This window comes from Ammospiza caudacuta, chromosome 9 (genome assembly GCF_027887145.1).
Source record: "Ammospiza caudacuta isolate bAmmCau1 chromosome 9, bAmmCau1.pri, whole genome shotgun sequence".
Lineage (NCBI taxonomy): Eukaryota > Metazoa > Chordata > Aves > Passeriformes > Passerellidae > Ammospiza > Ammospiza caudacuta.
Window position 1 is genome coordinate 350,746 of NC_080601.1, and position 16,065 is coordinate 366,810.

The 16,065-nt window shown below is 55.1% G+C and overlaps 1 protein-coding gene across 1 annotated transcript in view; it reads left to right on the forward strand.

Moving 5' to 3' along the window:
* Positions 1-9,478: 9,478 nt before the first annotated feature.
* The window catches only part of UNC5B (unc-5 netrin receptor B), a 60,374-nt gene continuing 53,787 nt past the window's right edge, over positions 9,479-16,065 (forward strand). Inside the window, exons 1-2 of the mRNA XM_058810629.1 lie at positions 9,479-9,627; positions 9,711-9,769. Of these exons, the coding sequence (XP_058666612.1) occupies positions 9,479-9,627; positions 9,711-9,769 (208 nt within the window). The remainder of the gene's footprint in view (positions 9,628-9,710; positions 9,770-16,065) is intronic.

Consider the following 16,065-nt stretch of genomic DNA (forward strand, 5'->3'; position numbering starts at 1 on the left):
TCCTCCTCCCTGCATCCCTCAGAGCATTCCCAGCCTGTGTTTCTCCTGGGCACTGGCTAAATGCACTTCCTGACCCTCACACACTTGAGCACAGCCCTCCGAGAAGGTTTGCAAAGCTCTTTTTTCTCCTCCACGTTGACTTTTCAGCACCTGGCTTCAGCAGGGAGCTTGTCCTTGTTGGAGGGATCTCAGCTGGAGCTTTGGGGCCAGGCTGGGAACAGCCAGCGCAATCCATGGGCATTTGCACCATGGGGAAAGCAGGGAGCAGCTCTCAGCCTGGTGAGTGGAAAAGTCCTGCTGGCTGGTAGCTATTCTGAGGGAAGGCATTAATTGAGGACCAGGGGGAAAACAATAAAGCCATGCCCGAAATAGAAGCTGTCAAAACGTCGTTGCTAGGAGTGAAGCTGAGCCCAATTTATGATATTTTCTTCCTGTTGCAGAGCTTCAAAGCAGCTGTAAGGGGGCCCAGGTTTGCGGTTTCTTTGCTCCCACCAAAGCCAAAGTTGCCAAAGCTGTCCCCTGTGCCCAGGGCTGGCGCCGGGCAGGCAGCGCCAGCCGGGCACCATCGGGGCCGATGCTTTTCCCTGACATTTAGAAGATGCCTTCAGGGCCCTTTGCATTTGCTGCTCCAAAGATTTGCTTGTTTATTTTGGGAATTAGCAGCCCTCGAGCTTTTTGATTGAGAAAGCCTCTAAGAAAAAGGGAGTTTTTTCACGTGAAGGGAGGATTGCCTGCAGGACGGAGGATTTGCTTCCACGATAGGGAGAGAGAAGAGGGATTTTTAAGGAGTAGTTTTGATGCTTCACGTACAAAATGAATGGGTGTGTGATTCTGGGAGCAGGACCTCCTGGTGAATCAATCCTGGAATACCAACCTGGGATGGGACCTAGGGAGGACCAGAATCCCAACAGGACTGACTTCTCCCAGCAGCCCCAAGTGGGAGCAGGGTGATTTATGCTTCTCCGACCCCACCTTGCCTCTCTATAAACAGCATTTCAGCTGAAGAAGATGAACACCTCACTGGATGAGCACTAGTAAGGGGACAAAAGGGAGGAAAAAGCCTGCTCTGCCTCCTGGGCTGGGCACGTGTGGTGGCCTGTGAGGGCTGTTGGCGTCAGAGCCCTCCCTGCAGAATCCTTTTGGGTTCTTCCCATGCCATGATTTCCAAGGACCCCTCAGGAAAGCATTCTCCTTCCACCAACATTATCTCACAGCACTTGCCATCTTTTTTTCTCCCCCATGCAGAAAGCTGCAAACCGGGACCCCGAGGCGCACGTGCGGCGCCAAGACAACTCTGGGATCTCTCTTTTAAAGCTATATTTTCCGTTTTGCAGTGTTCAAACACCATCTGCTGTTTTGCACGGCGGTGCTTTCACAGGAGGGGAGCGTTTTTAGGTGTAAATTGTTCTTTAAAGTACATATTGACAGTGCTGGAGGCTGAAGAGGCTGGAAAAACCCTACGGGAAGTACCACAGCCCTGGGCTGTAATGGCCACTCTCACTGTGGGGGACTTCATGGTTTGATGGGATAGCGGGAAGGGATGGTTTTCTGTGAGGCACAGGGTGCCCAGAGCAGCTGTGGCTGCCCCTGGATCTCTGGAAGTGCCCAGGGTTGAGTTGGACAGGGCTTGGAGCAGCCTGGGACAGTGGAAGGTGTCCCTGCCCATGGATAGGGGAATGACTGCTTAAAGTCCCTTGCGACCCAAACCTGGTAGGATTCTATGAATCAAGGCCAGCATGACCCCAAAAAGACCCCTTGGGTTTATAATAATGAACTGATAATGCTGCCTGTGATGTGTAACTTTTGGGAGACCCGGGTTATTCAGAGCAACAAGGCTTCATTTCAGAAGGATGCTCCTGATAAAAACCAGGATAATGAGCCCACCCCTCAGCTAATCCTCTGTCTCTCTTTCAAGGCAAGTAAATCAACAGCAAATAACTGGCGGAGAAACAGTCCCTGATCTGCAGCACTTCAGCCAAATATAGTTCCAACAATTGCAGTGTCCCCTGCTCCGGTGTCCCTGGGATGGAATGGCTGCAGCCCTGCACTGTCCCAGCACTAATTACCTGTCTCATCGCCAGCTATCACCTTATTTATTTCAGGAGCTGTAATTTATGTCGGGCCAAGTGGCCCAATTAGAGCAAGGTCAGGGAGTGGCTCCTGTGGAAAGGTGAGAGCCAGAGCCAGGCAGTGCAGCAGCCTCTGGCCCAGCCTTTCCAGGAGGATCCCAAATCCCTGCATGGCCCAGGCCTGGGCACGCTCCCCAGCCAAGCACAGGGAAGCAAACTTTGATTTTCACACGGGATCTTGATTTTTTTCTCCCATTTTTCTATTTCATCTTCACTTTTTTTTTATTTTTTTTCTCCTGCTGTTCCAGGTTCTTGCTGGCAACAACAGCAGTTGTGTTTTGACGAGTTAATAAACATCTCCCCCAGGAGCGAGGCAGCTCCAGCATGCTCTGCTTCACCCGTGTTTCACGTCCTGACTAACAGAGTTTGCCGAGCAAGAGGTGTTTTTCTGATCTGAGAACTCACGTTTCCCGCCTCTCCCCGGAGCTGCTGCGCTTCCCTGCTGCCTGCTGCGATGCTGCTGTTATCTCCTGGAGGGCATCCCGTGGCTGCAGCCCGCCCTCTCCTTTCTGCCACCCCCAATCCCACGTTATCACTTGGATCCCTTGCCTTGGAGCCGTTTATCAGCCTCGGGAGTTGAGATAGCAGGGTTCATCTTGCTCTGGGACCTGTGTGCTCCCATGGCACTGGATTGCCTTCATCACCAAAACCACCACGAGCTTCTGCTGGGCTCTGCAGGGCTGGCACACCTTGTCCTGCTCCTCCCAAGCACCTCCATCACTCCTCCACCCATAACCTATGGGTTGTGGCAGCCTTGCAGACCAAAATCCAAGATTTCATCATAATTTTCAGACCAGCATGTGAGGAAGGGCCGGGGAACCTGAAGAGGGATGTTGCTCCACATCCTGCTGTTACTGGGATGCCCCTCAGGGCTGCATCCAGCTGGAGGTGGCTGCTGCCTTCGTGCCTTTTGGCAAGAGGAATCGAGTCCTTGGACGTGGCATGAGGCAGCCCTGGGAAGGTGGAGCGTGGCCCATGGAGCCGAATTGCCAGTTCTGACTTGTAGAACATTATTGCTGCTGAATTATGGATGGTTATTGCACCTCCTGGACGATAAATTATTGAGCTGACATGCTGGATGGAGAGTGAGGAGCAGAGGCCCTGCTCATGGCAGGCGGGTCTGGAATGTGGTGTCCTCACCAGGAGTGGAGGATGTGTTGTCCCCCTGTCCTTCCTGAGCAAGAGGAAGCTGTTTCCACAGCTTAGCCCTGCTCACCCTGTCTCACCCAGCCAACCGTGAGGGCAGCCCCAGCCACAAATCCCTGGTGAGGGATCCTGAACAATCCCTGTACTGGGACACGGACAGAAACTCCAGGGTCCCCTCTCTGCCTATCCTGCAGCATCATCACGGGCACTTCTGAGCCAATAACCTCTCCTTGCCCTCAGGGGGGCGTGGGGCATGGTTTATTCAGCTGATTAGGTGCTATTTATCTCCCAGGCTGTGCTGGTCCAGCAATCCTGGCAAGGTCTGCTGAGCCCTTGTCCGACACGTGCTGCCGGCAGCCTTGGGCTTTAGGGACTCCCTGAGGTGGCTGTTCCATCATGTTTAACAGACCTTGACAGACCCGTGTGCCCCGTGAGTTTGCCTAAATGCTTTCTGGGGGCCACTTAGGCTGCAGGTCTCCATAGCACCCTGTGGCAACGAGTTCCATAATTTAATCATGGGTGGCGTGGAAAAAGCGCCGTCTTTTGTTTGTCCCTAAATCTGCTGCCTGATAACTTGATTTGGACACTCCTAGTTCCTCTCTTGGAAGAAATGGGGAATTATCACTGCCTCTGCACCTGCTCCACAGCACTGCTGCTTTTATACCGTCCTGCTGTGGCTTTTCTTTCCCTCTCTCCCTTATTCATCCCTCATGGCAATTTCAAACTCTCCTGCCAGCTCTGCTTCACACGGAGGATGGAGATGGGAAGATCCCTGCTCTGCTTTGTGGCTGTGCTGGTCTCCCTCTTCTCTTCCAGATGCTCAGGAGGCGCCACTGACAGCAGTCGAGGTGCTGGCAGATCCCTCTGGAGCAAACCCTGCTTTCAGTGGACACCCCCGAGGTGTGTCCTGGTGGTTTGGGGTGCTCGCTCCATCCCCTTGGCTCCCTGTGGACTTGTGGAGCTGATCCCCATCACCCTGCTGGTTCCCTGTGGGAGCTGTTCCCAGTCACCCTGCTGGTTCCCTGTGGATGTGTGGAGCTGTTCCCAGCCACCCAGCCCAGCCCCTGCCATGGGAAAGGTTCCTAACGTGGTTTATGTCCACCTTGGGAATCACCATCTCCTAACCAGCCTTTCCTGGCCCCAGAGGAGCAGCTTTCACCTCCACCCTCCTGCAGGACACAGATGCTGTGAAGCACCATCAAGGTGGAGGAGAGGGGTGACAGGAGGGTCCAGGAGGACACAGGGGGTTGGGTTTGTGTCTGCCCCTCCCCATGCCCAGCAGGATTTCCATCTCCTCTCAAGCTGAAGCCAAGGAGACTCTGGGGTGGGGGCAAAGCGAAGCGCTTTCTCTAATCGAATCACACGCCAGCGTCACTTGTAAAGCTCTGCAAAGCAGAAAGGACTTGGGAGCCACTGAACCACAAACTCCTGCTCCCTCCCCGGTGCCTCGTGGAGATCCTGCCTCTCCTCTCCATCTCTTGCCCATGAGCTCAGCCTGGGAGGGGGCCAGGACTCAGAGACCCCACCTCGTTCCCCACACCAGGTATCCCATGGGCTGGAGGATTTGGGGATATGGAAATGGTGTCTCCACCATCTTGGGGTGTTCATCTTGGGGTGTTCTGCCCTCTCTGGTCATGTCCCTGACAGGGGATGCATGATGTCCTGCTAATCAAGGGGGTCTCCTCCATCCTAAGCTCCTGTGAAGGTGCTGCACCTTCTCCTGAGCCCCCAGGCACGGAATGTGCCTCCCTGTTTGGAGGTGAGGGGCAGGACAGTCCCTTGCCTTCACCTCCCTGCCCTGAGCTTCACCTGGGGAGCCCCAGTGTGGGCTGGGGGAGCCCACGGAGAGGGGGAAGGAAGGGAGGGTGCTGGCTGTTCCACCCTCAGGGAGCATGGGAGGAATTCAGCAGGGAATCACAGAATCATGGGATGGTTTGGGTTGGAAGGGACTCTAAGGATCACCTTGTTCCAAATGGGCAGGGACAGCTTCCACTAGACCAGGTGGCTCCATGCCCTGTCCAGCCTGGCCTTGGACACTTCCAGGAATGGGGCACAGCTTCTCTGGGCACCCTGTGCCACCCTCACAGGGAAGGATTTCTATCTTACATCTCTTCTACATCTCCCCTCTTTCAGTTTCAAATGCTGCCTCCCCTTGAGCTGGCCCTGGCAAACTGAGGGGACACACTTAGGTGACCCAGGTGTCCCCCAGCAACAACCTGCCTGTCAAAATACACTGCTCCACCTGTTTTGCAGGAAAACCTGCTCTGTCCTCCTCCCACTCTTTTTCTGTCCTGTGTGGAGAAGTAAATTCCTTGTCCTTTCCAGGCAGCATCCAGGATTTCTCCATGGCAGGAACAGCATCCTTGCAGCAGGTCTGTCAGCAGGAATTTCTGCAGCCTCCTCTGGTGCTCCCAGAGCTCTCAGGTGAGGAAATCGTCAGCAGTAGGGGAAAAAAATGAAATGAACCACGGCTAACTCAGTGTTTACTTCGTGCCTGGTAACAACAAGCTGCCTGTTAAAATCCCCTCTTTACAAAAAGCAGAGGGATTTCAGCCTGGCTGCATTCCCAGAGGAGGGAAGAGGATTTCCGTGGGGCAAGAGGAGACGTGGCAGGGTGAGCTGGTGGGGAGGCAGTGCCAGGGCATCGGGGCAGCAGCATCCCAGGGAAATCAGAGCTCTCTGCAAGGCTTTTCCGTGCTAGGAAAGCCCTTCCCAGTGCCTTAACTCCATGCTATCAGCAGCTTTGCTGTGCATCCCCTCTTTTTCCCCTGAGTGCTGGTCTTCAGGCGCTCTCTCCTTCCTAATGCCTGATTAGGTAGGCAGGGCTGTTTGTCCCGATAGCACAGCTATGGATAATGCCATGCAAATTGCCTCCAAGACCTCTGAACCCCCAAATAAAATAGCACCTCTGGCTACCCCTGGCTGCAGCCTTTCCCGCTGCAAATAACGTCTGAGGGCTTGAAAGAACAAGCTCTTTTAAAAATAATAAATAAAAATTTTTGTCCTTCCCACTGATTGAAATTTTCTTTGTACTGTAAAGATGTATTGATAAGTTGGTGCCAGCAAGCCCAGCCTTATCCCAGAGGTATTTAGCGAAGAGCAAGGTCTGAAAAGAATCCACAGAGGATGTTCCAGCCCACCCCAGGTCTGCTCTGCCTCCAGAGGAAGTTTGGGTGGGAAAAGGACCCACCCCTCCCATGACGGTGCGGTCAGGGCTGAAGGGCGCCGTGACCTTGCATACCGAACAAGGGAGTCTTTGTCTCCCCTCCTGACGAAGCTTTGGGAGTTCCCTCTGTTTATTATTCATCTGATTGCCACCTTTTTTAACGCTCTCATGCACCCCCTTCCTCCTGCCTGTGCCTGAGACCCCAGTGTCCGGCCAGGTGAGCTCTCTGCTCAGGTGTGGGATGGGCTGATCCTGCCGCACCCCTGAGCGGGAGCAGCGCCTCCCTTTGCCTGGAGCCCTGTCCGTGTGCCATCCCCTTCCCCTTGAGCCCCTCTGGGCCGGAGCCCGCCCGGTGCAGCTCCTCACACCCCGGTCGGTGCTGGGAGCGGTCCTGCAGCGCCGGGAATCTGAGTGACACGTTCACGCCTGGCCATTAGAGGGAAAACCGGGGCTAGTGCGTAAACACCTGGGAGGAAAAACAGCCCTTTGCCTTAATGATAGTTTGTCATGTCATATTTTTCTCAAATGGCGCAACGGGGGTAAGCGAACCCTTCATTTGCATGGCTTTAATTCGTATTTTGAATACCAGACTGCCTTAAACGCTGCCCAGTTTAACCCACCCGCTCTCGCTCGTTTTCCACACTCTGCTTCACTTTGAAATTGCCCTCATCTGGCCTGATCCAGCTGGAAAACACCTTTTTGTCCTGCTTTATTTTCCCAGAGCTCTTACCCCCCCAGTGCCAGCACTGCTAGGTGTGCATCAGGTGCATCCCTTCTCCAGGCTTCACTCCCTCAACAGCAACTGGAAACGAGATTTTTAATTTTTTTTTTCCTGCTCTTCAGCCTTTTCTGGCATGTCCCACTGCCCTGTAAATACCGGCTGAAGTGCAGCCGAGTGTGGGATGCTCGAGGTAGTATGCACTCAAGGCAGCTGCACCACCACTGATGTGCCAGTGGCCTGAGTTCTTCCTGGTTTTTGGGGGTGCCTCTGGCTGAGGGGGAGGGTGGCAGAAGCAGCTTGGGCAGTGGCAGGTCTGACTTTTAAATATACTGTGAGAGGGAGTAGCATCCTTAACCAAAGATCGATCTTTTCTTGTGTAATTGAATTTGACACAATAAGTCATGTACATAGAGCCAAGGATCTCTAATTCCTGAGGCTCAGAAGATGCCTTGGAAAGGTGAGGAAACCACTGTTCCCGTGCATCCACCAGCATCCAAGGATTATTTGGGGATGATCCCATAAATGTGCCTGGTATAGCTTTTTGAGTATCTTTTGGGGTGGCCAAACATACACTGGCGCACCAACCAAACAGGTGGAAAATGGTTTCTTGGGGGTCGTGTTGAACAAACATAAGATATCCAAACCTGAAGCATTAGCCAAAGTCACCCAAACATTTCTTTTAGGTTGGCTAACTGGCAAGAGCTCATGACAAGTCCACAAGGTTCTCCAAGGTGGATTTTCATTTTTGGGTAGCAGCTTGCATGCAATACCGCAATGGAACAGCTTCTGCATCCCGCCAGGGTTTGCACTGCAAGGTGGGTTTCCATTTTTGGGTGGCAGCTTGCATGTAGCACCCCAGCTGAACAGCCCTGCATCCCGCCAGGGTTTGCCCTGGCTCTGAAGGCTCGGGGCAGGCTGAGCCCTGGGATCCAGCCCGTGGCTGGAGCAGCTCGCCGAGCCCGTGGAGCTCCGGCGCCAAAGCCGCGGCCGCGGCTGCACCGGGCTGGCAGCGAGGCACAGGCTGTAATTACTGCCAGGGCGCCTTCCCCCGCTGCCCTAGCCAGAGGAGCTGAGCAGCTGCCAGCAATTAAAACTAGTTAGCAGTTCCCAGGATGTTTTAACCATTTCTAGGCGGCCGTGGAGCAGCTCTAGTTGGCACTCTGATGGCGCAGACTCTGCTGAGCATGTGCCTTTGCTGAGTTTGAGGGTCTCTCTCTCCCCCAAAAAAGCATTGCTGAGTCCTTTTGGCCTCCCTCCCTTCCTCCACTGAACCAGGGTGGGGTTTAAACCCATTCTGAGGAGGGACTCAGTGGCTGGAAAATCGCAGCCCCACCAAAGCTGGCAAAGCTGGGAGGTTGTTTGCAATTCTTTACAAGGACGGAGGTTTGGGCGTATCATGGAACGGTTTGGGTTGGAAGGGACCATAAAGATCATTCAGTTGCAAACCCCTGCCATGGGCAGGGACACCTTCCACTATCCCAGGCTGCTCCAAGTCCTGTCCAACCTGGCTTTGGACACATCCAGGGGAAGCCACAGTTTCTCTGGGCACCCTGTGCTGGGGCCTGCCCACCCTCACAGGGAAAAAATTCCTTCTCACATCTCCTCTAAACCTCTCCTCTTTCAGCTGAACACCATTCCTCTGTCCTTGTACTATGTGCCCCAGTAAAAAGTCACTCTCCATCCTTTTTATTAGCCCCCCTTAAACCCCAAAGGCCACATATCAAGAAGCAGTTGCAGGATACCTCCCTGAGTGTGTGAATTTCATCTTTTATTACTCGTGTGCGTCTGCATCTGTTATTTTTATGCTCCTGCAGGTACATCCTGCAGCCTGGGTTTTAATGCCCATTTTTTGTGGGGGGGAGGTGAGAAGAGGGGTACGAGAAGGGACTTTTAGAAGGGGTATGGAGAGGGACTTTTTAAAAGAGTGTGTGGTGAAAGACAAAGAGGGATGGCTTCAAACTGAAACAGGGCAGGGTTAGATGGGGGTATTCAAAGGAATTGTTCGGTGTGAGGGAGGTAAGGCCCTGGCACAGGTTGCCCAGAGAAGCTTGCCCCATCCCTGGAAGTGCCCAAGGCCGGGTCGGACGGGGCTGGGAGGAAGGAGATGATCTGGCAGCGCCTTCCAACGCAGCCCGCTCCCGGCGCTGTGCCAGGAGCGCGGCAGGACGCTGCTCTCACGCCTTACAGAATTTCCGCGGGGGGCTCGGGGGGGTCCCGGCTCCGCTGGCGTATCGCGGCTCCCCCTGGTGCCCGCCGGCCCCGCTGCACGGCGGCTCCCACCCATCCATCCACCCACGAATCCATCCATTCCCCGGGATGCCTGCGCCGGCCCCGCGCATCCCGGGCTGGGCCGGGCGGGGCGCGGCTGAGCCGGGGCTCCGCTGCCGGCAGAGCCCGCCCCGGGCCCGCCCCGGCCCGCCCCGGCCCGCCCCGCCCGGCGCCGGGCAGCCCGGCAGTGTGGCGAGGCGGGCGGGCAGCGCTCCGCTCCCGGTGCCGCCGCCGATCCCGCCGCCGCCGCCGTCATGCCGCCGCCCTCCCTCCTCCTCCTCCTCCTCCTCTCCTTCTTCCTCCCCGCGCTGCTGCTCCGCCGGGCGCTGGCCGCCGCAGGTAAGGGGGGGCACAACTTTGGGGGGCTCTGGGGTGGGCGGCATCCCCCCTAAAAAGTTCGCTGCGGTTGAGGTGCCCGGCTTTAGGACGCCGAGTTAGTGTTTTTATTTCTTTAATGTAAAGGTGGCGGGGGGATGCTCCAGGGGAGGATGATGCTGGCAGGGGGATGCTCCGGTCCGGGGGGGATGATGCGCTGGGTGGCAGCGCTCCCTGCTCCTCGGGGATGCTCCGCGGGGGATGCGGGGCTGGCAGCGCTCCCCGCTCCGATGCTCCGGGGCGATACGGGGCTGCTGGCAGCGCTCCCCGCTCCGGGGGGATGCTCCAGGGGATACGGGGCTGGCAGCGCTCCCCGCTCCGATGCTCCGGGGGGATGCTCCGGGGGGATACGGGGCTGGCAGCGCTCCCCGGATGCTCCAGGGGATACGGGGCTGGCAGCGCTCCCCGCTCCGATGCTCCGGGGGGATGCTCCGGGGGGATACGGGGCTGCTGGCAGCGCTCCCCGCTCCGGGGGGATGCTCCGGGGGGATACGGGGCTGCTGGCAGCGCTCCCCGCTCCGGGGAAGATGCTCCGGGCGATGCGAGCTGCCAGCGCCGCTCCCTGCCCGCCTCACCGTGCCGCTTCCTTATATTTCTCTCTGTCTCTGTGTATATATATATATATATTTTTTTTTTTTTTTTTCTTGGCAAAAGCAAAACAAACCCAGCCCTGTTTTGTAGTAGCGCCGGCTGTGATTTCCCCGGCAGGTCAAATAAGTAACTATTCAGCCTGGATTTTTTGATTTTTTTTTTTTTTTTTACCGATTATTATTATTGTTAAATCTGCATTTTTATAAGCTGAGCGACTGATGGCCGGGCAGCCGAGTGGTCTTTTCCCTATGGCTGTTCAAAGTTTCCTGTGCGCAGCCCAATCTTGTGATTGAGATGCGCTTAAATCCAGCCCTTCCGTTAGCAATCCCTGCCACAGACGAGAAACAGAGGCACGTCTCTCCTGCTGCCCTCTCTCGTTAGGACTCCTGCCATCAAACTCAGCCTTTCCTCCGTATTTCCCCCCCCTACATCCACTCCACAACTCCTGGACATCCTCGGCACTTTGTCCTTTGTCATCCTCCGGCGGTGGCAGAGCACAGCCGCCCGCGTTTACTCTCCGCGTGTAAAAAGGTGTGCTCGAGTGCAGAGCTCGGAAGGGCAGCCCTGTAAAGTTTGATGATTTTTCTGGAGGCTGGCAGAGCCCGTGAGCGTGTCGGGCAAGGTCGTTATCCCGCCGGGAATTCGGGATCTGTCGCTGCCCGCAGCTCCCGGCTGCGAGGGTTTGAGGACGCGTCGCGAAGCACAGATCGCTCTTGTTAAGGAGTTGAAAGCGTCTCCTGACGAGCTGATTTTCTAGGAAAATGAACCAAGCCTTCTTTTCTGAAGCGTAATTAAGGTGACGAGGAATTTTTCAGGGAGGGAGTCTAATTAGATTAATATTTTTTCCGCCTCCGCCGCACAAAGATCCAGTGTGTTTCGGCAAATGGGGAACAGGAACGGCACTATTGACTTCTCCAGGGGCCCGGACCTTGCTGCAGCAGCGTCCTCCTGCCAGAAGGAACTCTCTGCCTCGGTGGCAAGGGAGAGGTTTGAGAGCTGGCAGCGGTGCCGTGGGGATGGGCAGCGAGGGACCCGGGGGCTCTGCTCAGCACCGGGGCTTTGGGAAGCCTGGATTAGCCGGGCTGGATTAGCCGGGCTGGATTAACCAGGCTGCTGTTGCTCAGGGTTTAGCCAAGCTTCCCGTGGATGCTGAGGGGAACTGGGGGGATATCACTGTGTTCGTGCCTGGCTCTGTCCTCTGAGCGAGCCAAGTTCATGCAGGGGTTGAAATAAAACTGGGCAGGAGGGAGGGAGAGAGGGAGGGAGGGAATGGAGAAGGAAAAAAACAAGTTAAACCTGACCCACCTGGCTCAGTTTGAGTCTGGGGAGCTCTCTCAAGGCACCGTGCTGCTAATCTGGCATATGTACATGTGTGTATAATAAAGTTTTTAGCTGGAGAGCTATAATTAGTGTTTCTCCAGGAGAGTTGTGTAGTGGTGGCATGTGATGGTGCAGAGGAGGGAGCTGAGATGGGTGCTCAGCCCTGGTGATCATCCACTCCCTTCCCCATTCCTGCCTGGCTTTTAGGGAGAGGCAGGATTGTTTTTACCCAGAATTGTTTTCACCCAGAAAACAATTTTCTCTTTCAATAACAAAGAATGCACATGTTGTTTGTGCCGGGTTTTGCAGTGTGGGGGTAGAAGTGTGGTTTTGGATGGGAGTTTGAAAGCCAGAAAGCATCTGGTCCGCTCATCCATCCCCAGGAGCGCTGCTGGGTGAGAGAACCCAGCTCCCAGCGTGTCCCTGATCCTGGGGCTTTGCCTGCCAGGCTGCTCTGCAGGCTTCATCCTGCTCCTGTGGGTAGGAAAACAATTTGGGGTGAGGATTTGGAGCTTGCTTGAGGGTCTTTCCCGAGGCTGTGGGAGAGCAGCTGAAATCCAGAGGGTGACCCTGGAGGTGGGGACTCAGCTGACAAAGGTGTTTTTGGACAGCTGTCATCCTGCTGGAGGAGCATCCTTCTGCCCTGCCAGCAGCAGGAGAACACCCAGGGCAGGGGGTGGAGGGGGGATAGCAGCACTGCTGTCCCCCAGCAGCATGGGGACATGGGTGGCAGGAGGCTGCCTGCCTGCTGCTGCCAGCCTGAGCAGATGGCTGGGCAAAAAATAATGCTCCTGGACCTGTTGCCTATCAAATCCTGCCCTGTGGAGGTGGAGGCTTGAGGACAGGGGTGTGTGGAAGGATCTGCTTGGGGTTTTTTATCTCCTTCTCCTTCAGCTGCTTTGTAGTGGAGCCCTCTCTCTCTTCTTTAGAAGCCGGTGCTCTCTGTGTGTGATAGCAGCAGAGGGAAATACTGGAACAACAGCAACAAAAAAGGAGAGAAACGGAAAAAGACTGCTTTGGAGGGGGCAGAATCACTTGGAAATGGTAGTTGTAGGGGGCAGGGAGGAAATCCAGCTTGCATTTACTCTGCTTAGAAAGCAAAAGCTGACCCTGTAAGGAGCTTGGAGGGTTCAGCTGTGTCCTTCATCTCTGTAGGGTCCCCTGGGTCCCTGGGGTGCTGTAGATGCTGATTGCCTTTCCATCCCTGTCCTAGTCCAACAGGAATTATAGATATATAAATATATAAAAACCAGATCTGTATTTTGGGTCAGTTAAGTGAGCCAAATGCTGCAAGGCACTCTGCTTCCCTTCCATTTCCAGCAGTGGCATCCCCATGGCTTTCTCCCTCCCATTGGGATAATCCTGGCAGCCCTGTGGTGTTTTGGAAGAGTCCTGAGCTGGGCAAAGCCAGGCTGGCTGGCCAGTGCCACGCCAGGAATGCTGTGAGGTGAGGACAGAGGGGCTGTGTGGAGTCTGAGGAGTTCATTACAGCAGATGTTGGTGCCCATAAAGCCACAGGTTCCTGCTGTTTCCTATTCATTTGTATCTTCCCAGCTTTAGCGATGCCAATGTGAGTGAAAACATTTCCTGGGAGGGCTGGGGGGGGGAGATAAATCATCAGCCCCTTCCCTCTGCCCCATTCCTGCCATCCCACCTGTGGGAAGGAGGGATTAACAGGGGTGCAAGGGATGCCTGAGCCTGCAGTGGCTGCCATAAGCTCCTCTGTGGCAGTTGGAGGCCCACTGGCTCCAGTTTTGGTTTTCCATAATCTGCAGAGCTGTAATTTGCTGTAATCAGTTGTATTGTGCAAGCTACCCCTGCCTGTGAGTCAGAGCACGGTGGCACCGAGCTGACACAGGGATGCTGGGCTCTGTGCCCTTGGGATGCTGGGCTCTGTGCAGGGCATCTGGGTCTGCTGAACACTTCCAGGAGGCATCAATCTCCTTAAAATATCCCTCCTGGAAGTGTTCAAGGCCAAGTGGGATTGGGTCCTTGTCCAGTGCAAGGTGTCTCTGTCTGTGGCAGTGGGGCTGAAATGAGATGAACTTTAAGGTCCTTCCAACCCAAACCAGTCTGTGACTCCCTTCTGTTCACCCTGGGCTGAGGGGAGCCTGGGTGATCCTTCCCTGGCTCTGCCAGAGCTTAATGAAGCATTGTGTGAGCTGTATCTCCCAAAAACAAAGCCTTTGTGGCGAACCAGCAGCTTCTGAGTGATGTCTCCCCTCACACTAGGCCAGAGCAAATCCTGTGTTACCTGCACTGGGGCTGGGAATTCACCTTGGGCTGAGGGGAGCCTGGGTGATCCTTCCCTGGCTCTGCCAGAGCTTAAGGAAATGTTGTGTGAGCTGTGTATCCAAAAAGCAGAGCCTTTGTGGTGAACCAGTAGCTTCCAAGTGATGTCTGCCCTCACACTAGGCCGGAGCAAATCCTGTGTGACCTGCACGGGGGCTGCACTAGGGCTGGGAATGAACAGCTCTGGCTTGGGAGAGGCAGAGAAATCCCAGAAAAAAAGCCCAGAAAGCTGCTCTGATGTCTGGTTTCACACCAAGTAAGAATTTGGCCATCAGTCCCCAGCAGAGAGGGGCTGAAATATAAGAAGAGATGACACCGAGGCCTCCAAGGATGCTCCAGCCAGGCAGGCAGGGGAAGGAGGCCTGGCACAGCCCATGGGAAGGTGGGAAGCAGAGCTCACACACCACACAAACACATTTTATTCCTCTCAGGCTGTAGGACACCCTGCCTCTGCTGAGCATGGTGGTGAGGTCCCTCCCCAGGACCTGTTTCAGTGGCAGCCCGGAGGCCTGGCTGGCTGAGCCCCCTCAGGAACCCTCCATGACTTCTCCCTCTCCATCCCTGCAGGCCTGGCTGCATTTTTACTCAGTAAAAATCTCAGTTCTGGAGTGTGGGCTTGCTGTGTTCTTCTCCCTGCACAGAGGGTGATGCTGTTCCTCAGGGTCCCAGCTGGGGTAAATAAATAAAGCATTTCTGCCCTCGGACGGGGCAGCCCAGAGCAAAGCATCCCCAAGGCTGCTGCACCAGGAATCATTTTTGAAGCCTCCTGGTTTTTCGGAGGCCTGACTCACGGCACAGGAATGCGCTGGGCTGGCAGCCCCAGACCTGCTCCTCAGCCAGGGGAAGAGCTGCTGCTGCTGCTGCTGCCGTCTCCTCCTCCTCCTCCTCCTCCTCCTCCGGAGCCCGTTCCCCATCCCAAACCGCTGGGCTGGGCTGGTAGCAACCACGTGTTTGCTGAGCTTGGATTTTTAGGGGATTTTTTTTTTCCATCCCTCTCCTATTTGCCTTTTTTTTTTTTTTTTAAAGGGGCTCAACTTCTTTTTTAAAAATTTTTTAAATTTTTATTGGGCTCAGCACCTCTGCTGAGGGAAAGGCAGAGATCAAACGGCAGCCAGGCTGGGAAAAGCTGGGTGAAGCCACGCTGGAAAACGAGGAAAGGGAAGGGAAGCAGGAATTATTTAGCACGGGGCTTGCTCCAGCGTGTCCTGCACTCTGCCTTTAATCTCCTGCGAGTCCCTCCCTGCCTCAGCCCGGGTCTCCTCTGCTCCCTCCTGCCTGGGCTGGCTTCTTCCACCTTTAGGGAGGCTGATCCCCATTCCAGAGGGCTCCCCCAGACCCACACAGGTGGGGTGTAGCTTGGTCAGGTGTGTAGTGAAACACCTGAGCTGGTGAGGAACACCTGGGCCTCTTCCCTGACTGGTGTAACTGGGGGGGTGTTGGAGCTGTAAGCTTTAAACCAAACTCCTGATGGCTGGGGGGGTGTCCTGGTCAAGGGACAGTGGTGACAAGTTTGTGTTTCTGCTGGCAGCCCAATCTTCCTCTGTGGAGAAAGGGAAGAAGGATGAAAGCAAAGCAAGCCCCGTGTCACCACCATGCTCGGCAGAGGCAAGGTGTCGTACAGCCTGAGAGGAATAAAATGTGTTTGTCTGGTGTGTGAGCTCTGCTTCCCACCTTCCCATGGGCTTTGCCAGGCTCCTTCCCCTGCCTGCCTGGCTGGAGCATCCTTGGAGGCCTCAGTGTCCTCTCTTCTTATGTTTCAGCCCCTTTCTGCTGGGGATTGATGGCAAACTCTCACTTGTTTAGTAAAACATCCCCTTTTCAGCTAATTCCTTGCTGCAATGAGGAGGAATCACCCGGTCCCAAGCCTTGGGAATGGCTGTGAAGCCACGTGGGGTACGAGCATGGGGATGGCAGTGGCACTGGAGGCCCAAAATTGGCCTGTGACCATGGCACTTGTGTTTATCCAAGTGAAATATAAATCAGGAGCTGCATCCCACTGCTTGGTCTGGGTGGATGTGGCTGACACAGTCCCCCAGCATTTAAAAATCAAATGGTTT